At 38.4% G+C, this 23027-nt stretch overlaps 1 protein-coding gene across 1 annotated transcript in view; it reads left to right on the top strand.

Moving 5' to 3' along the window:
- The window catches only part of bop1 (BOP1 ribosomal biogenesis factor), a 128858-nt gene that overhangs the window by 69006 nt on the left and 36825 nt on the right, over nucleotides 1–23027 (top strand). Inside the window, 1 exon segment of the mRNA NM_001077735.2 lies at nucleotides 22784–22938. Coding sequence (NP_001071203.1) covers nucleotides 22784–22938 — 155 coding nt within the window.

The following is a 23027-nucleotide window of genomic DNA, read 5'->3' as shown; positions in this document are numbered from 1 at the left end:
TATGACACGCAATAACCTTACACATTTGCTGTGAGCTGCAGGCTTTACACTTTCATGTGTCAAGAGTATTCATCATGTATTTCAATGCAAGTCAATGTATTTAGTTCCACATTTAGAAAAGAGTTTCTTTATTATAGTAGCCGTTTTTTAATCGGTGTAAAGAATAACTGGTTGTTTACAAAAGCATTTTGATATTGGTAAAGGCGTCTGCAACTTTTGTGAAGCATCAAATCACCGGCATATTAACTATCAAAAAATGTTTATGACTGCATAAATGTATTATTGCTTTTAAAAAAGTCACATATTGTGCATTTCTATTATACACAATTTGTACTAAAGCGATCTAAAAAGTTCATATCAATAAGTTTTCTCTTTGCACCACCAGGTGGCAGTCTTTGTACTTTCATTTCGAGGGTGCAGATTGCATACGTTTTATTAATATGTATAACTTAATTTATTTTATTAATGACTATAACTTTATATATATATATATATATATATATATATATATATATATATATATATATATATATAGTTAAAAAATATATACCATTTTCCCAAGTGTATATAACTACTACTGTAAGAAAATATCAGAATTCGGAACATACTTTCTGTATTATCTTTGCTTGAACTGAGCCGATCTAATCCTGTTTATATGAATTGAACCTGCTCCCGATCAGGTTTGACCTAGCAGAACTGTTGCTATGACAACAACTCTCGGATCAGCTTTGAAGAACGAAACGATCCTGGATCATGTCAAATCGTCAATTACCAAATCCAGCTAACTGAGTAATCCACGTACGAAGAACCGACCCCTGATGTAGAGTGTAGCTGTAGAAAAAATCAAAAGTACAAAGTGTAAAAATATAGAAGAGCTATCTATACAAACAGAAACTTAGTGTTTTGGGGAGTCAAAAGTATCAAATACATTTATTTCTTCATGTCCAATATAAATATAATGGATAAATAATATGTTAGAGCAGAATAACCAATGTTGTAACACCGCACTAATTATTTCACAAATACATGTTTTGTTCATCTGTTTTTAATTCATTACTTATTTCACATCTATTTCTGTCATCATTTTTGAAGCCTCTTGCTTTTATTGACAATTTAATATGCTTTTTTTTTTTCAAAATGAAGTGAGCAGCAAATGTGAGAAGTGCTGCGTTTTGCAGAGCTCCTATTTCTCCTGTTACTCCGGCAGGATGCTTGGGTTTGGGTATTATTCCATGACCATTTTCCAATTTAGATTTTTCCAGCGAGCTGTTAGCGGTGGATGTTAGCGGCATCCTAATGGGCCGCGCGCAGCTGCCGCTCAGCCACATTCGCGCTCACAGGGATGCGGTACGCTAACACGTCTGCACGCATTCCTGCCGCACACGCATGGGCCTGTTTTTGGATGGAGCTCATGGAAAGTGTGGAGGTGGCAGCGGTCCACGGCGGAGCTTGAGTTTACTGGGATTATAAATGATCCCATTAGAGGGAAATGCAAACCTGTATTTGTGGGGAGGAGACGTCTGCGAATGGCTTGTCGCTCACCGGCCCGTGCCGAGTGGGTAAACCGAGGAACCGCTTCCATAAATCCCAGTTTTTAAGCAGTTCCCCGTCCCGATGCCCGTCCCATCGTCTCCCGTTAAACACTCTCCGTCAAATCAGCACTGCTGCTGGAAAATACTCAGTGCCAGCGAGAATTCATAAATCAAGTGGCTTAATGCAGCGGAGCGCGTTATTGAAAATGAAATGGCAGCGCTTTTCAATTTCAGGCTTGATTTTTGTAAATTGCCCCTGGAGAACTTCAAGATGGATTGATGTTATGAATGCAGCAGGTTTGAGAGGGTTCGTCATCACTGCTCAATGCTGAAACCTGCAGGTGTTTCTCCAGCAAAGCTGATCTGCAAAGGTAGAAAACAGACCTACAGAGATCTCTCCCACTCTACTATAAAAATATACATCAAAAATATATTTTATAATCATTATTATGAATTTTTACAACAAACAAGCATATGTTTTAATACATTCATAATTGCGTTCAAGTTTTACCATTATGCTTTAAAAAAAAACACTATAATATATAATAAAAACACTATATAATACATTTTGCTGTCTATAATCCCTAATAATAACTCTGGCATAACAGTCCCACCCAGGGCCGGAGTGGGACTCCTGTTCAGCCCTGGAGTTTCAAGCATTAAGGCTGATTTATACTTCTGCGTCAAACGCACGCGTATGCTACGGCATTGACTCGTAGCCCTATGGCGTGGCCGACAGCGTCGCTGACGTGCACCTCTCAAAAAATGTAACTACACATCGCAACGACGCCTAGCGCAAGCTCTGTGATTGGTCGGCTTGGTAACTTTAACGAGTCTGTGCGGGACCAAGAGCCGCGCGAATTGCGCGACCCCAATGGAGAATTTGCTTACAAGTGTGGAGTCCCGTGAAGGAGCTCCGGATGGAAAGTTTCGTTTTGTGTTTACCTCATAGTTAAAGTTGTTGCACGTCCGCCGGTTCCTGCCTCAAAATGAGCGAGCTTGAGCCACTTGTACATCCCGGAAGTGTTCAGGAAAAGCAAAACAACAGCGAAGAAACTCGACACAGAGGAGCATTTACACCTCACTGCCAACTAGCGTTTTGGAAATGTAAATGCAGATCAACAGAGACAGCGCGCAGAAGTATTAATGCACAGCTACGCGCGGTGCATGCGATGTGGGTTACGCCGGTCACTTGACGCTGAAGTATAAACGAGGCTTTAGACCGGCCCACCTCAGATCACGACTTAAAATAAGGTCATTTCATATTCAGTTTCTAATTACACAATCACGTCTTTTTCAAGAAAATAGCTGCTTTAGAACTTCAAATGGTCAACAACCTTACAGTTTTATATGTCTTAACACTAAAAATAAAAAAAGAATTACTCAGGTTGGGATCGAACGCGGATCGACGACGTCGTAGCGCAACATGCTGACCTCTGGACCCCAATGGCGCTGTTACGCTTGAGTGGCCGGAATGATACTTACATCATCATTACCCTGCGGGCTGCATTTTGCTCATGCAAGACAATAAATAAGAAGAGCGGAGCTGCGGCAAAATAATGAATAAAAAGAGTGAGGCTATGTCCAAATAAAGAAATAAATGGAAAAAAAAGTGAGAGTGCAAGCAGCTAGAAGCACCGGCCCTCATGGCCAAAAAACTAACTGGCCCACCGGGAACTCACCCGGTCCTCCCGATTGGCCAATCCGGGCCTGGTCCCACTACATACTTTCACATCTGACACTCAATGACACTCGAATACCCTGTCAGAAAAGTCTAGTGCGTAGGTCTCAATCTCAATTCCTGGAGGGCCACAGCTCTGCACAGTTTTGCTCCAACCTTACCAAACACAGCTGATCCAAATAAGCAAGGTGTTCAAAAGAGTCCTAAACACCTTCATTAGTTGTATCAGCGATGTTTGTTTGATCAGGGTTGGAAGAATTAAGATTGAGACCTGTGGTCTAGTGCAGGGGTGCCCAAACTCGGTCGGTGTCCTGCAAAGTGTCCAACTCCAATCATACACACCTGGTCTAGCTAATCCAGCTCTTACTAGGCTTTCTAGAAACATCTGTGCAGGTGTGTTGAGGAAAGTTGGAGCTAAAATCTGCAGGACACCTGCCCTCCAGGACAGAGTTTGGGCATCCCTGGTCTAGTGGCTGGGAATGAGCTTTTTATAGTGTGTGCTATAATGTTAATGTTGTTTGTGTGTTTACATAGATGAATATGGCCACTGTGTAAATACACAGTATAGTTACGATCTTATTGCTACATTAGATCATGATGATAACACGATATTGTAAGATAAATACCAAAAAATGAATGCAACTGTAATAACGACAGCAGTCGTGACCGTCGATATGAAGCAAGAGATCGCGATGACGTGCTGGTGCTGTAGTGGTATCCCATTTCTTAGAGGTAAATTTTGAAGCCCTTCACACTCTGTTTCAAGGGGAAGGGGTAGTTAATTCGTTATTAATGCCATACTCCATCGCGATGTTTCACATTAAACATCATACGATGCCAAATTGGTCGACATCGCCCAACACTAGTAAGTACAAAACAAAAGTTTCCATCTGAAGCTCCTTCAAGGAACTCCAGTTGTAAACACTTGCTCCATCAGGCTCGCTGCTCTCAGCACTGTCCACACTCGTCACCGCTACCAAGCCGACCAATTACAGAGCTTGTCCTACACCCCATTGTTTTTAAAAGGTATAAATCAGCCGTTACAGGTATAGCGAAACACTCGTGAAGAAACTTGACACTGAACATTACTGTAGAGCAACACAAACAACTCATAAATGCACAGTGATTCATATAACTTAACGCAGAATTATTACTCGGCGTTCATTCAGATGTTTTCCACATCCCTAAAGCCTCATTTCCACCAGCACTGACTTTGTAGCTGTCTGTCGCCCTGTCCATGTTTTTTATGGTCATGTCTGTCAGTGTTGGTGGTCAGTGAGAGCTCATCATTCCACCGGACGTCCACTGCCATCCTCAAGCAGACGTGTTTTTGGTGGAGACGTACAGGTGTCAGATCAGTCCAGTCAACCAGACACGACCATAAACGTCTGCGATATCAAGCACACTTCTCTAATAGACTCTTTCGGCTTGTATGGGGACCAGAAACTCTGACCGCAAACCCCTTCTGTCCATCGCCACATCCTTCAGCTGTTTAAGGCATTATCAGAGTCTGGGTCTGCTATCTCTGCTTTTAATAAGCGTGTGTGTTGGTACTTTCACTGCCACTGTGTCAGTTTGTTTGGAGTCTGCGTTTGGTTTCTCTGCTTGTCGGATGATCTGGGTTGTGAAGGAGTGTTTGTGAAGGTAAACAGATGGACTGGTCTCAGTCTGTGTGGTCGACTTGCTGTCGAGATACTCGTGTTGTGCAAAGTGACTCGGCATAGGTTTACATGATGTGATGGTTACTTATTTAAGTGATTGGTTCAGTCATTCATTCATTTATACATTTATTAATTCAGCCATTCATTATTTCGTTCATTCAGTCAGTCATTCATTATTTCGTTCATTCAGTCAGTCATTCATTGAGTCATTCATTCAGTCAGTCATTATTTCGTTCATTCAGTCAGTCATTCATTATTTCGTTCATTCAGTCAGTCATTCATTATTTCGTTCATTCAGTCAGTCATTCTTTGAGTCATTCATTCAGTCATTTATTTCGTTCAGACATTTGTTCATTCATTCAGACCATTTTTCATTCACCTATTCATTTATTCATCCAGTCAGTCATTGTCAGCCATTCATTTACTAAGACATTTATTTATTCAGTCAGTCATTCAGTCATTTGTTCAGCCATTCATTTCTTTCAGACGTTTATTCATTCGTTCAGACGTTTATTCATTCACTCATTCAATCAGTCATTCATTCACTTATTCATTCTATCACTCATTTGTTCAGCCATTCATTCACTTAGACATTTCTTCATTCAGTCAGTCAGTCATTCAGTTATTTATTCATTCATTCATTTAGTGATTCATTCATTCGTTCACCCATACATTCGTTTAGACATTTATTTATTCAGTCATTCTGTCAGTCAGTCATTCATTCACTGTCATTCATTCGTTTATTCGTTCAGTTATTCATCCAGTCATTCATTCGTTGATTCGTTCTGTCAGTCATTTATTCAGCCATTCGTTTATTGTCATTTATTCATTCATTAATTTTAGTCATTCATTTAGTCATTCATTCGTTCAGCCATTCGTTCATTCAGTCATTTATTCATTCATTTAGCCATTTATTCATTGTCATTTATTCATTTAGTCATTCATTCATTCATTCATTCATTTAGTCATTGGTTTAGACATTTATTAATTCAGTCATTTATCATTTAGTCATATCAGGTATTCATTCATTCTGTCATTCGTTTATTTGTTCTGTCATTTATTCTTTGTCATTTGTTCATTCAGTTTTTCATTCAGTCATTCATTTAGTCATACATTTATTCGTTCAGTCATTCATTCACTCTCTATTCCTGTTATTTTTATATATTTTCATTTATTTATTAATTGAAATAATTTGTTCTATTTTTATACGTATTAATTCGTTCAGTCTTTTGCTACTTTGCTTTCTTCTAAATTTATTTCATTTCACAGATTTTTTTTGCTGTAATGCAATGAAATTGTAATTTTATAATAACTTAATTCAATGTATGCTTTCATTTATTTACTTTTTGTTTTAGTATTTTAGTAAACTTTTTATCCATTTCTGTATTTTCATAAATGTATTTATTTTTATTGCTCTATTTTAAATTCTATTATTCTCTTAATGTTTATAACCTTTTTCTTTGGCAATTCTATAATTTTTATTTTTTATGTAATTTTAAATTATGTAATTTACTTTCATGCGTTATTTATTTATTTTTTTAAGTTTGATCATTTTACTTTTTTATATTTTCTGTATTTTACCTTTTCTTGGAGTCATTGAGTTTATTTATTTGGGAACAAATACTAATAGTTTTTACTAGTACTAGGTTATGGTTATCGCCATGTTAGTTATTACTAGCAGAGCCAAGCAATTCATTCAAAAAAAAAATCTGCACGTGACTCTATTAAAAAACAAAAACAACAAGATCGTCTGACATTTCCTGGCGTGTGTACGATTGCTTGAATTGACCATTTAATAAATGCAAGTTTGGACAAACTCAAATAGTGTACGTGCAACCTATGCGTCAAATATAAGCATACAAAAAACACGGACAATAACCTGCGACTCCTCTGCCAGCCAGACTGACTCCAAACAGTTGCATGAAAGATGAGCCGCAGATGTTTTGGGGCACAAAGTGTGACACAGTATTACGATTGAAAGCAGGCGCCTTTTGAGAATCTGTATATATATATTTTCCTGCTTCCAGGATTGGGTCAGGCAGCCGAGCGGGAATGCTTCACTTCCAGGCATGCGGTCCCCGCTCCAAAAACAACTTCCATTCAGTGCTCCCGAGTGACAGCACGCTGGTGGGACGGTTCGCGCTCTGGCGTTCAGCAAAAGGAGAAATGCTGAAAGAAGAGTCGAGGAGGAGAAGAAAAATGAATGAGTGAATGTGACGGATTACGGCTCATCCTGACTCACACACGCAAGCCTGACCTGAATCACTCTTACTGACACTGGGAGGATGCAACTTTCTCCCATGAGCCCTTTCTGCTCCACTTCAAACACCAAACTTGACTCACTTTGGCAGCGCTGACCGATTGGATGACGTCGCGCTTTCAGCAAGCGTATAATTTCCATTTCTGCGGGAAGACGGCGCGTCCCGTGTCATTAGCCCATGTGTGTTTCGCTCCCGTTGGAGTTTGCCGATCTCTGTTTTGTGTCAGGAGGCAATTCCCCACGGCTTGAATTGGAAATGGCCACTTTGATGCATTTGGTAGCAATGAAGGCCGTCTGCTCTTTCCTTCTGTCTAGACGGCTTCAGGTTGTTGTCAGCGTTCAAGAAAGTGACTGTTAGTCATTTCTGTTCCTTGCGGTGGGTTCCCTCATGATGTAATGCCCTGTCAGACTGGCCAAATTTGGGTCTCCGTCTGGAATGTGGCAGTAAAATTGAAACTACATGCGCATTTGGATGGAGAAGTGTTTGTACACACACCTGCCACTTTATGTAGGACCTCTTTAGACTGCGTTTACATGGACATCAGTAGTCTAACTGTTTGCTTTAATCTGAATAAGACCGTAATATGATTAAGGTGTACATGAGTTGGTTTTTGAATGTTCCTGTCATGAACCCGTTTTAATTGTTATAGCACAGATCAAATAACGTCATTGCGTCACGCTATCTAACTTTCAAATAGTGCTTTGGGATAATTCGTTTGGCAGCACTAATAAAAATTAAATCTAGACCTAGCTATGTGTAATATATGTTAATGTATTATATAAAAAAATCATATACAAACACCACCACACTTGTGCAAAATTCAGGAGAATATAAATAATGTGCCCTGCCTTGTAATTGCTGCAATGAAAGCTCCATCTTGTTAAATAATTTATGCGTTTACTGGTGTTTCAGCTGAAGAATAAACCCTTAGGTTAAAGGGCCATTTCAGCAGGGTTTTTTCACACCTCTACTTTGGAAAAAGCCAGAAAAGTGGGCGTGTCCAGCTCTGTTTAGGGGGGAGTGTCGAAGGAGGGGAAAAAGGGAAGGTCTGTAAAAATTTGCATAAAAATGGGAGGGTCGGTTCGGGCATCAGCTGATTGTCACAGAGGCAAAACAAACACACAGACGCAAGGGAGATAGACAGTGGCTGCGTCCGAAACTGCATACTTCCAAACTATATAGTACGCTAAAATCAGTATGTGAGCCGAGTAGTATGTCCGAATTCATAGAATTCGAAAATCAGTATGTGATAAGTACCCGGATGACTTACTACTTCTGGCGAGATTTTGGAGTGCGCATCCCATGCATGCTGCGCTATTCCATCATGCCCCGCGAGCGAATTCATGAATGGGAGTAAAGTGACACAACTGACGCAGGTAGGTCAACGTGACCTTGACAAAATGGCGAATTCCATTCCTACTTTTCACATTCATACTGTATAGATTGTACTTTTCTAACGGCAGAGTAGTACGTTTAAATTCATATGCAGTACCTATTGAGTAGTAGGCGGTTTCGGACGCAGCCAGTAACTGTGTTTACGTGGACATCAGTAATCGAATTATTTGCCAAATTATTAAATGGTGGACTTTAACTGCAGTTTGGCTCTTTCATTCAGGAATTTCATTCATGGCCCTCGTGACAAGCGAAATATTTGATTCGAGGAGCTGCTGGAAGTCTGTATTTTTAATGCAATGTTTGATACCGCAGTGTGAAGGAGAGAAAAAAACTCTTCGCATTTCTCAGTAACTTAGATGCACTCGGCAGGTAGCATCAGAAAGCCGTGTGTGTTATTCCGGTCACAATGCGGCGAAAATCCTACACGAGGGTAAAAGTTTGATTGTGGTGCTAACATGCTTAATCTCGGAGAGCAGCATTTACAGTGGATGTTTCAGTTCATAATATTGTAGTGATATTAACGTACGGTAAACTTTATTAACTTAGAAATCATTTGAATAAGGTCCGTCTTTAAACACTGAAAGAGTACTGCTGACCATACCAACTAACTTTGCCTCTGAATAAACAAACAAAGACCACTGATCGCTCGCTTACCAAATCTGTAGAGACAGGACATTCAACACCCACTGGAGCCATGTCTTCATTAAAAGGAGACGTCGGCGCCAGTGGTGTAGTGGTTAGTGCGTCGACACATGCACTGCAGTGCTCGCGGCGACCCGGGTTCGATTCCGTCTCGCGGTCCTATGCCGATCCTTCCCCTCTCTCCGCTCCCCATGCTTTCCTGTCAATTCTCTCTACTGTCCTATCAAAAATAAATGTGAAAACCCTGAAAAAATAATTATAAAAAAAGGAGAAAAGCGGCAAATCTGCATTTCACCATTTCCAGATGTGAAAAACTCTCGGGGAAAAAAATGTTCCTTAGACATGTATTTCTGCAGCGCGTCGCATGCACTGTATTCCACATGCGAGTCCAGCTGCGCTCTCATAGAGGGAAAATGAAAACAAAACCTTCTCGGCAGCAAAATATAAAAGCAACCCTGACGACCCGTATCTCCAAACAATTCATGTTCTCCTTCTTGTTTTGCCAACATAATTTGGCGTCTCTCTGCTGTCTGAACACTGTAACAGGTAAGAACAGTCTTGGAAGCTATCATGCATATTAATGAGGTTGCACCGCATACACAATAGAGTGCGCTGATTGGTTTGAACCAAGTCTTACTCATGAATGAATGCAACACACTCCGAGACGTAATACAGTACTCCCAGGTACAGACGTCCAGTCTACATGCAGGAATATACGCTAAGATCTCTTGGCCGTTACGCAGTTTTAAACTGGAAGTATGAATAATATTAACGCAAAAACAACCAATTTTCACTTTTTAGTGGGATTTATGTGTCCTAATAGTGTTTTTAGCCGTGTGGGACACACATACGACTGTCAACGGCTCAAAACATGTGTTTTGGTGTTGCGTGACCCTTTAATAACCACATTGTATTACCTTCATTTCGCATTCTGATGATCTGTTTACCTTCAGAAGTTCATCTGGACCACGTCTGCATATCTAAATGCATTGAATTGCTGCCTGTCATCCTGTCTTCTTAATACTTCTATCAGCAGAAAACCATCAGGATCTCCTCAGCTTCATCTCCATTCCTTCCACTCCACATTTATGCACTATCACACCATCTTAAACCACAAAGCCTTGGAAAATACACCATCGCTTTCGAGTAAGCGCATCTGCTCCGGTTTACTCCTGCATGATGTAAACTGAAGACTAGTTAAATACACGTTCCCCTTTAGTTAAACAAACCTCGCCTGCTGAATCATTTCGAGTGGTGTTTGTTTTGCCGTATTAGTTCGATCTCATGATTTTGACCTCATTACGAACGATGAAGTCACAACTTTGTGCTGCGATTCCAAGGATTTTCCTGCAGCCAAGGAATTCCGCCACCGTGAGGCAAAGGTCAGGCGAGTGGAGGAGCGGAAAATATGAGGCGCTCTCCTGAAAGACAGACCTGTGGATTTTCCCCGCAGCTCTTCTGACAGCTCCACCAACTTTATTTTCGCCCGCAGCTCTGAGCGAGAACATTGTGGGGATCACTGGTGCTTTTGCTGTTATTGTTGGGGTTTTTTGGCCTGTTTTGATGGATTATCCTGTCATGCATCTGCCACCACGCACGTCTTGACGGGCCGATGCCACTTTGGCCTGTGAACTCCAGGAACCCAACGGAGAGCCGCGTCCTTTTCTAAAGCAGGCCACCTGCTTGAGTCGTCCACTTAATGATCAGATGCACTCAATCATTCACCGCTGGAGCTCTCAGAAAATACCGTCTGAACGCTGACGGACACCAGACTCGCTCCGGCTCATGAAAATGTGTTGTTGCTTTAAATAAAGTGCTTTAGGAGTAGCACAAATGACTTGTTTGCAGTATTTCAAGTCTTCCAAAGTGTATTTACATGTTTACATACACTTACCGGCCACTTTATTAGGTATGCCTTACTGTTAACGGGTTGGACCCCCTTTTACCTTCAAAACTGCCTTTATCCATCGTGGCATAAATTCAACAAGGTTCTGGAAATATTCCTCAGAGATTTTGCTCCATATTGACATGGTAGCATCACATAGTTGCTGCAGATTTGTCGGCTGCACATCCGTGATGGGAATCTCCCGTTCTACCACATCTCAAAGGTGCTCTATTGGATTGAGATCTGGTAATTGTGGAGGCCATTTGAGTACAGTGAACTGATTGTCATGTTCAAGAAACCAGTCTGAGATGATTCACGCTTTATGACATGGCGCGTTATCCTGCTGAAAGAAGCCATCAGACGAAGGACACTGTGGTCATAATGGGGATGGACATGGTCAGTAACAATACTCGGGTTGGCTGTGGTGTTGACATGGTGATCGGTTGGTATTAATGAGTCCAAAGTGTGCCAAGAAAATATCCCACACACCATTACACCACCAGCCTAAACTGTTGATACGAAGCAGGATGGATCCATGATTTCATGTGGTTGATGCCAATTTCTGACACGACCATCTGAATGTCACAGCAGAAATGGACACTCATCGCACCAGGCAACGATTTTCCAATGTTTTATTGTCCAATTTTAGCGAGCCTGTGCGAATATACCAGCCTATACAATGCACAACAAATAATAAAGCAGTCATTTTATTAAAAACAAACAGAAAATATAGGAAATATGCACAAGAAAATAAAGTTTAATGTGGCTTCCCTTGGCACTGTTATGTTCTAATGTCCTGACATTTTCTCAAATAACATGGAGGTGACGCTGACGCCACCCTCTCTATTCTATCGTCTATGTGCAAATATATATGAGGATGCAGGTGGTGAGGGAGGTGTCGCGGACATAACTGAGGGCGCAGGTGGTAACGGAGGTGTCGCAGATGCTGCCCTCTCTATACTGCCGCCCTTGGCGGCCGCCTAGGTCGCCTTTATGGACGCGCCGGCACTGGTAGTAATAAAACTCGAACCAGCACAATCAACCTTTCTGCAACATTTTCACATGTCCTAAACAACTAAACTAAAATAAACTGAAATAATTCACCTTTCTGTGTGTTACATTATGCACATTTGCAATGTTTTGAAATTCTTGGTACATTGCGCATACTAGGATTGTAGATCACACACTAAAATTCCATTTGAATCAAACATGCTCCCTTCAAACTGAAATCATGGTGGAATATCTTGGAATGTCCACTTTGCAGGGAACTGTTTGTTGAATTGAAACGAATGTCTGACGAACCGTCTGACTGATGAATGTCTGACGAACGAATTGAGAACCGCTGCTTTAAGGGAAACACAACATTGATGTTTGACAATTGACTCTGGTTCTCAGAAAGGTTTTTGCGGCTCTCAGTGTGGCCTAATTCTGGCTCTCTCTGAGCTCTCTCAGGCCCCCTTTATGAGTGTCCCTGGTGCACATCTGGGGGGGTCGCGTTCACCCTGTGGCCTGTGAAGCCTGTGAAATGGAGGGGCAGCTCTGACTGGCGGACCTGCTGCGTTTGATGTTGTCCTGTAAAAGAGCATTTCATGGGTGAGGTGTTCGAGCAGAGGCGTCGTAAAGCAGCAAACATTACCTCATCACAAACTCCACTTCCTTTTTAAATATGTTAAGACCTGGCTTTAATATAGAGCCTTAATATTTATTGATGTTCAGTGTGTTTAAGAAAATAATACATTGTTATTTAAACCTTTACATCATTTATTTCAGTTATACTGTATATTGAACATGGTTACAGGTCGAGCTGCACGATTCTGGCTAAAATGAGAATCACGATTTATTTATTTATTTTATTTATTTATTTTTATTTAATTAATTTTTTTTTATTATAATAATAATAATAATTCCTTACATTTATATAGCGCTTTTCTGGGCACTCAAAGCACTTTACACAATGGGGGGGAATCTCCTCATACACCACCAGTGTGTCGCATCCACCTGGATGACGCGACGGCAGCCAATTTGCGCCAAACCGCACACTACACACCAGCTGATTGGTGGAGAGGAGACAGAGGTGAAGCCAATTGGAATATGGGGATGATTAGGAGGGCATGATGGACAGAGGCCAGTGGGCAGATTTGGCCTGGATGCCGGGGTTAAACCCCTAATCTTTTTCGTAGGACATCCTGGGATTTTTAATGACTACAGAGAGTCGGGACCTTGGTTTAACGTCTCATCTGAAAGACGGCGCTCACTGAGCAGTATAGCGTCCCCGTCACTATACTGGGACCCACACAGACCGCAGGTTGGGCGCCCCCTGCTGGCCTCACTAACACTAACACCCTAACTAACACTAACTCACTAGCAACCTAGCTTTCCCATGTGGTCTTCCATCCAGGTACTGACCGGTCGCAGCCCTGCTTAGCTTCAGTGGGCGACCATGTGAGTTGCAGAGAGCTAGCTGCCGGCTAAAATAAAGATCACGACTCTGTAAATGTAAAATAAAGCTTAATATGAGATTGTTCTCAACCATATGGTAAAACAACAATATTAATATTATGTGTAGATCTACTGGTTTCTATAAATATTTATATTCTACTTATAATAATTCAGTACAGCACTATATGAAGACAAAATGACATTTTTAGGTGAATTATACCTTATAAATACAGTATGTGACTCTTTTAACATCATTTGGAGTTGTCCATGTCACTGAGCAACGTGAAAAGACTCCTGTGGTCTGGTGTTAGTAACACATTTTTTTTTTTATTTAGATATCGCAAAAAAAATAGTGTATTTTAGTTCGTTTTGTAAGTTCTTGTGAACTGTGAAATGCTATACTACATAACATGTGGAATTTTAAGTATTTTTATGCATTTTTAAGACATATTATAGCCCTCAAGTATAAGTCAAGGTAGCACTTAATACAATTCAGAACGTCAAAGCAGGTTTACAGATATAAGCATACAAAAAGAAAGTTCAGTGCCTCAAGTAGTTCAGCAGAAATCACATTTTCAGGCCCGCAACCACTTGAGTACATAAGAGGAGCCGTAAAATGCTTTAAAAAACTGAGGCTGAAGCAGTTTTTCCAGTATGTAAAACTTTTAAATGTGAAGCGTTAATGCGTTTGAGCTCATGATTCACACTAGATTATAATCAGTAGATGGTCAAATTGTATTCAGATGCATCAGTGATTTACAGTGGTTGTTGGTCTGCATTAAATCCTGATGCTATTATTGATCCCAATACTATTGCACTGCAGTATTTCCTGAAGTGTGCACTTTTCAGTGCGTCGGTGAAGTATGTGAATTGAGATTCAGCCAGTGGGGGTTTTTTCTTCTAAGCTGATAAATGTCACGAAGCCTCAGTGAATATATATTTCAGGATTGACGGTCTGATTTCTCAGGTGGTTTGCGAAGGGGGAATATTTTCCACTTTTTCTTCAAGGAGTTTAATGATGTGGTGTGGAAATATCAGGCAGTCTGACCATCTTCTCTTAAAGAGCCCGTCAAAAACACACATACACAGTCAGCAGTCAGGTCTTGCATCGCGTCATCTTGCGTCCACAACGCAGTCTGAGCCGGAAGTTGATAAGAGCGAGCGGTAAGAAGCAGATTTTTGTCAGACTGACACTTCATAAAGGCCACATTCAGCTGCTCAATTGAAAGCAGGTGAGCTGAGCGTCTGACTTTTTTTTTTTTTTCTCTTATCTTAAATCGTCCCTCTGAGAAAACTGACACTGAGTTTGACCCCTCAGCCTTTGCAAGCACTTTTTTAAATATATATATATATATATATATATATATATATATATATATATATATATATATATATATATATATATATATATATATATATATATATATATATAACAACTATATATATATATATATATATATAACAACTATATATATATATATATATATATATATATATATATATATATATATATTTATTTATGTATATAAAACAACAATATATATATATATATATATATATATATATATATATATATATATATATATATATATACACAAAACAACAATATATATATATATATATATATATATATATATATATATAACAACAACAATATATATATATATATATATATATATATATATATATATAACAACAACAATATATATATATATATATATATATATATATATAACAACAACTATATATATATATATATATATATATATATATATATATATATATATATATAACAACAACTATATATATATATATATATATATATATATATATATATATATATATATATATATATATAACAACTATATATATATATATATAACAACAACAATATATATATATATATATATATATATATATATATATATATATATATATATATATATATATATATATATATATATATATATATATATATATATATATGTTGTCTAAAATCAAGTTAGTTTTCTTGAATTTGCAAGTCACTCCAGCGGGAGTTGTTCACTGTATCAGTAACAGTTTCTGGATTTGATTATATTTCTGAGGCTTTCTTTCTAGAACGAACACATCGCAATAAACAGAATTTAATGTATGTACTTGCACTGTAATTAATACTTCATTACAATGCACATTGTATAAATACATTGTACTTATGTTTGATTAAATACCAGCATGCAGTTACACCTATACTTTATTTCCGTAACTATATTTAGAATTACAGCATTGACCATCCCTAAACCTTAACCCACCCTTAAACCTACCTATACCACTTAACCTACCCGTATCCCACCTCAAGCGTGTTAGAAGTGTACATGGTATTTATATTTTGATGCAAGTAAATAGTAGTTAAGGCCATTTAATATAAAGTGGCACCCATAGTTTAAATAATTAATTCTCGAGGGCTATCTTATGCATGTTGTGTCTGCTGATTCATGGATCTAATATACTGGTACACATGCAGTTTGTTCTAAGGCTGCATGGTCCTATATTGGTTTAGTTTTCGTGAATGCGCAGGTCATTCCAGTGGGAGTTATTGACTCAGTTTCTGATTTTTATTATAGTTCTTCGGCTTTCTTCCTAAAAAAAAAAAAAAAAAAAACCATGTCACAATAAACAGAATTTGAATAATTATTTGTTATGGGCGGGCGGAGTCTGGATTAATTATCTAAGTTGCGTGCTGTATCTGCTGATTCTAATACACTGATCTAATACACTGATACACATGCAGTTTTATTTTAAGGCTGCACGATACTTGGAAAATGTGAGATGTTGCAGTGTTGAGTGTTGCGATAATGATATTTCTTATGAAACACTATTTTATCAGCCATTTAAAAAACAAAAACAAAGTAATAGTCATACTTAAACGGGTAATAGATATTTTTTCCTAATATATATATATATATATATATATATATATATATATATATATATATATATATATATATATATATAAACAATGTTAAGGTGCAAATATTTAGAATTTGAAACATCACGAATGACTGAAAACCTCAGTGGAAATTCTGATTCTTATTGGCTGTTAGCCAGTGGAGAGGTGGGGATGAAGAAAGTAAAGGCCTCATCTGATTGGTCAGATTTAATTAACAGCCTATGCATGCAGCACAGAAATGCTTAGCACACATTTATTGCTCGTACTATTATTGCAATTTAATTTTTTTTCCCACAGTTTTACATGGTCATCAAGCTGCAACCCAAATGTTTAGGAACTAAAATATAATTTTAGGAATTATAATTACTTTGTATTTATTTGTAAAGATGCACAAGTAGTGACAGATCAATCATAAGAAAATCACCATCATTTTATTACTGTCATTTAACAAAATGTATGCACTTTTGTGATACCCTCAGCTATTGGCGTCGTCTCTAAAAATAGTCCACAGGTTTGTCCTTGCAACTGGGATGTTTGGTTTCTAAATTTCGTTTTAATTTAGAAGGTTTCATGTTCTCTTGTGAGATCACCTGACTACAAATGACACACTGAGGTTTTAAGCCTTTTTTGTCGTCAATATATGTAAATGCATAGTTTATATATTCGGGGTCGTACTTGTGCTTCGACATTTGTTGCTATAATTAAATGAGATTTCACATCAAACGTTTCGGTTGTCGTGGGCGCATTTTAAAATAAAACTCCGGTATTAGCAAAATAAAACTTAAACATTTTTTAAAAATTAAACTTTAGTTGTTTTTTTGATCACTCACTCCACGACCCACTGAAATTTTCCCGTGACCCACTTTTGGGTTGTGATCCACCAGTTGAGAAACACTGCATTAATTTATATTTATTTTATTATTTATTTATTTTTATTATAGTTGTTTAAATTTATACTTAAATTTAATTGAAAATGTATTGTGCATTGTTTTGCGCCATGCTGTTTCGAAGTTCGTAATAATAAATATTTAAACAATTACAGTTTACTAATTACTTGTTATTCATTGTGACGTGAATGGATGCAAACTGTCCAAATGTGCAGATCAAACACACACAGAGTAGTGATGAAAAGTTAATTTCACCCTGTTTAACAAAAACCTTAGTAAGTCTTAATGGCAGACCTTTACGGGCCCTCATTTTATGCTCTCTGAAAACCGTGTGAAGGTCCAGTGACAATCCGTGACTCCTCCACACAGGAAGTATCAGATTAGCAGGTCTTACTCTGTTTGGCACCGGTTCCATAGAGTTGGCAAAGATGCCAGGGGCACCAGACAACACAAGCACTTCAGCCGGCCAGACATCTAGATCACTGTACATGTGTCTGCAAGACTTTTTATTACATTACAATCAGAATGTCTGAGATGTGCTCGGCTTCAGCCAATCAGACGCAAGACTTTGAAGATGAGTGTGTGGGCGTGGCCTCGGCAGCTGCTGTTGGCTGTGTACATTTGTTTAAAAGAGAGAAAGTGTGTGTGTTGCTTGTTTTTATATCCCTGTGGGGACTCGAACCTGAAAGCAAACAGACTCTTGGGGACTTGTCATTGTGGGAATCAAAATTGAGCTCCCCTTGGGTAAACGTGCTTATACATCACACAGTTTTGAAAATGTAATGGGTTTCCTGTAAGGGTTGGGTTTAAAGTTGGGGTTGGGGGATTAAATATATACACTTTGTATTGCAGAAACATCATTACATCTACACCAGGATGTAGGAACGTGTGTGTGTGTGTGTGTGTGTGTGTGTGTGTGTGTGTGTGTGTGTGTGTGTGTGTGTGTGTGTGTGTGTGTGTGTGTGTGTGTGTGTGTGTGTGTGTGTGTGTGTGTGTGTGTGTGTGTGTGTGTGTGTGTGTGTGTGTGTGAGAAAGCGTGACAGCACTGCCCACTCGGACCTAATTGGATATGGTAGGGGTGTTTTTATTGAAATCACTCACAGGTGTAGACCTCGCTTTAAAGTGGCGCTCGCAACCTCTGACAACTTTCTGCTGTTAGCTGTGTGTGTGTGTGTCTTTCCCCAGACAAAGAAATCTCTATTTTCAGACCAAAGCTCTTTGGTTTATTAGCAATGCTTGCTGTGTAATGTTCTTGTGGCGTACTGTAAAGTGGGCGGGTTGGTGGAGCAGTTAACAGTGGGCGTCTGGTTTACTGCACCTGCTCTACTGAGCCTTTACACACAATCACCAGCAAAACCAGTCACAAGTGGTGGGAAAATACAGCATTGCATACAACAAAATAATTAAGAAACCACTTGGAAATTCCCAGTATCGCTGTATTTTTGTTTTATAGTTATATGATGGTCAAATTGGTCAAAACAACGAAAAAGTTCCATGTTTTATTCAATGTTAGACCATGCTTTAACTACAGAAGAGGAAAAACAGACATATTTGGTGGAATAACCCTGATTTTTTTTAAAGACAGCAAATGAAATCAATTGATGTTTTAAGCTATCATCATTTCTCATTATGTAAATGAGAGTGTTTACTTGAAAATCGGAAGGGGATAAATGCTGTTTTGACCTTTTTATACAATAAAACACTGTTTACCCAAACCCTTTCCTATCAAATCAACCTGATCAAGGGTTTTAACTTCCGAAGAGTTAAGAAAGATATATATTATGTTTTCAGCAACCATAATTTTGTAGGTAAAAATATGTAAATGTCAGTATGTTTATTTGAAAATTGGAGGGGGGAAAATGCTGTTGACTTTTATACAATAAAAAAAAAAAAATCTTACCTATCAAATCGACAATCGTTTAACTTCCCAAGAGTTAAGACAGACATATTTGGTGGAATAACCCTGATTTTTCCCATGGCAGCTTATGAAATCAGTTGATATTTTGAGCAATTATCATTTTGGAGGGAAGATAAACATGTAAATGTCAGTATTTTTTATTTGAAAATTTGAGAGAATAAAGGCTGTTTTGACCTTTTTATACAATAAAACAAACATTTTACCCCAATTTTAAAGTTAAAGACATATATGGTTGAATAACCGTGATTTTTTTTTTCCATGACAGCAAATGAAATCAATTGATATTTTGAGCAATCATCATTTTGGAGGGAAAAATATGTAAATGACAGTTTATTTGAAAATTGGAGGGAAAAATCTGTTAGACTTATACAATTTTACATTTTAACATTTACATTTTACATTTAACATTTTAACTTCTAAAGAGTTAAGTGACATATTTGCTAGAGTAACTTGTTCAATGACAGCAAATAAAATCAATTGTTTTGAGCAATCGTCATTTTAGAGGGAAAAGTATGTAAATGTCAGTGTGTTTAATTGAAATTTTGAGAGAAAAAAGGCTATTTTGACCTTTTTATACAATAAAACAAACGTTTTACCCCAATTTTACCTGTCAAATCAAGAGTTAAAGACATATTTGGTGGAATAAACCAGATTTTTTTCCCATGACAGCAAACAAAATCAATTGATATTTTTAGCAATAATCATTTTGGAGGGAAAAAAACATGTAAACGTCAGTGTGTTTATTGGAATTTTGGCAGGGAAAAAATGCTGTTTTGACCTTTTTATATAATAATCCACATTTTACCACAACCCTTACCCATCAAATCGACAATATTTTAACTTCAGAAGAGTTAAGACAGACATTTTTGGTGGAATAAGCCTAATTGTCCCATGGCAGCATGTTAAATCAAGTAATGTTTTGAGCAAATTATCATTTTGAAGGGAAAAAATGTGTAAATGTCAGTATGTTTATTTGAAGTTTGGAGAAAAAAAGGCTATTTTGGTTTTTTATACTTTAAAACACATTTACCTCAACCCTTGCCTACTGTACCAAATCCAAATTCTTTTAAAGAGCCCATATTATGGGTTTTTGAAAATTCCCCTCCATGTAGTGTGTAACACAGCTCTAAGTGAAGTGAAGTATCCAGCTAAGGCTTAAATCTGTAAGAATACAGTGTTTAAAACTGTTGATTCATCTATAAAAGAGTCGATTCATAGTGCTTCAAACGAGTCGCCTTGATACCGACTCATTAGGTGTTTCGCCATGACGTACGAACGAAACAAAGTTTTTCACGTGCACGCGCAAACCCGGGAGATTTCAAACCTGAGGCCCCGCCCTCTGACGCAGAAACCAAGACACACACACACACACACACCCACAAACACACGCACACAAACATGCCGGTCGATTGAAGTCACATTGCAGATGGATATATTGAGTCTCTACCCAAAGATGAAACCTCAGCATTATAACCAAGCAGTTGGAAACTTCTGGAAGCTACATGCTACAAAGAATACTTCATCTGAGTTTGTTAAAGGAAGGATCAGTAAAGAGTAACTGATGGACGTCAGGATGGGTTTCTTCCATTTCTCAAGTGTAAGTACGTGCGGTTAAAGTTGTTGCCTCGTTGACTCTAGCTTGCAAATGTATTTAGTTGTGTTTTGTTACTTGTAACCGAGTGTACTGTATCAGGTTAACTGGCTATATTCTCTTATCGCGTGCAAAGTCACTTTAAAAACGCGACGCGTGCTGCTTTGTTTATGGAGCTCCGTGGTAACGTTAGAGGTGTGCATACCCGTGGCTGTCCCCGCGCCAGATTTCTGCGGCGCGGGAATACATTTCCGAATAAATCGCCGGAGCGGTCGGTAACGGGTTTGATTTGGGACGGGAGCGGGCTGCCTGAGAAAGAGAAAGATGTGTCTGCTTGGTGCTTGTGTGTTAGTGCGCACGCGCGCGTATGAGAGAGAGAGAGAGAGAGAGAGAGAGAGAGAGAGAGAGAGCGAGCGAGCGAGCGAGAGCTTTATGCTTGGTGCTGTGTGTGTGTTTATACAGATTTTCGGTTTTGTTCTCCCCCGCTCTTTAGCGGGATCGGGCGCGGCGGGCAGAATACGGGGCGGGTTCTAAGGCTAAAACCTGGCGGGTGCGGGCGGAAGCGGGAGCGTTCTCGTCCGGAGGTGTTTGTGTGTGTGTGGCAGCTAAAATCCACGCCTACACTATCGAGCGTGTATGAACTGTGATTACTTTTTAAATTGCTGATTAGCTATTGGCCATTTCACTCTCTGACTGAAGGCAGTCGACCAATCGCGACAGACTGTCATCGGTCCAATCAGCGCAGATTAGCTTCGCGCTAAGGAGGGGTTTGGGAACAAATGAATCACTGGACGATTCATACAGGAGTCGCTGGGATAATTAGGTAAAAATAAATGCAGATTATAAGACCATGAAAGTGTTTTTTGACCTTGCATGCATATTAGACTGTTGTTGGAGACCCTTACAACCAAGATATGACCCTATTTCATGTATAATATGGGCTCTTTAACTTCTTAATAGTTAAGAGACATTTTGTTGTATAAACCTGATTTTTTTACATGGCAAATGAAATCAATTGATATTTTGAGCAATCATCATTTTGGAGGGAAAAATATGTAAATGACAGTTTATTTGAAAATTGGAGGGAAAAAAATCAGTTTGACTTTTATACAATTAAACAAACATTGTAACTTCTGATGAGTTAAGAGACATATTTGCTAGAGTAACTTGTTCAATGATAGCAAATGAAGTCAATTCATGTTTTGAGCAGCTATAATTTTAGAGAGAAAAAATATGTAAATGTCTGTGTTTATTTGAAATCTGGAGGGGGAAAATGCTGTTTTGACCTTTTTATATAATAAACCACATTTTACCCCAACTTTTACCTACCAAATCGACAATATTTAACTTCTGAAGAGTTCAGAAAGACAGATTTGGTGGAATAACACCGACTTTCTCATGACAACAAATGAAATCAACTGATGTTTTGAGCAACTGTCATTTTGGAGGGAAAAAGTATGTAAATTTCAGTGTGTTTATTTGAAATTTGCAGGGGGAAAAATGTTGTTTAGACATTTTTATACAATAAAAAAAAACATTTTACGTCAATCCTTACCTATATAATCGACAATCTTTTAACTTCTGAAGAGTTAAGAGAGACATATTTGGTGGAATAACCCTGATTTTTCCATGACCGCAAATGAAATCAACTGATGGTTTGAGCAATCATCATTAATGTAAATCGTAAATGTCAGCATGTTTATTTGATAATTGAAGAGAAAAAATGCTGTTGACTTTTATACAAACCCTTTATTTTACCCAAACCCTTACCTATCAAATCAATTAAATTCAAAGAAGCGTGTAGTTATTGTGGACGTTCATCTATTGTCTGTATATTCCTCTAGAAAATAGTAGAAACAGATGTAGAAATGACTATTCCACCGGCGTCACAGCAATGAAAAATATTCCTGTGGTGTTGATCTGGTAACTCAATGAGTTTCGTTCTCTCTGTCCTTTTCTCAGGACATTCGTAACACGGTTGGGAACATCCCGATGGAGTGGTACAAGGATTATCCTCACATCGGATACGACCTGGACGGAAAGAAGATCTTTAAACCGATCAGAAACAAAGATGAGCTGGACGAGTTTCTGGACAAGATGGAGAATCCTGATTACTGGTGAGCAACGTCTGGAGTTTCATTTACACTAATTCAGCTGTGTTGGTATTGAAGACGGGACTGAAAAAACATTGTGGAGGAAACCGCTT

The sequence above is a fragment of the Danio rerio genome, chromosome 19, assembly GCF_052040795.2.
Source record: "Danio rerio strain M-AB ecotype USA chromosome 19, GRCz13ab, whole genome shotgun sequence".
Classification (NCBI taxonomy): domain Eukaryota; kingdom Metazoa; phylum Chordata; class Actinopteri; order Cypriniformes; family Danionidae; genus Danio; species Danio rerio.
Note: the sequence above shows the minus strand (reverse complement) of the source record. Positions and strands in the feature narration are given on the sequence as shown.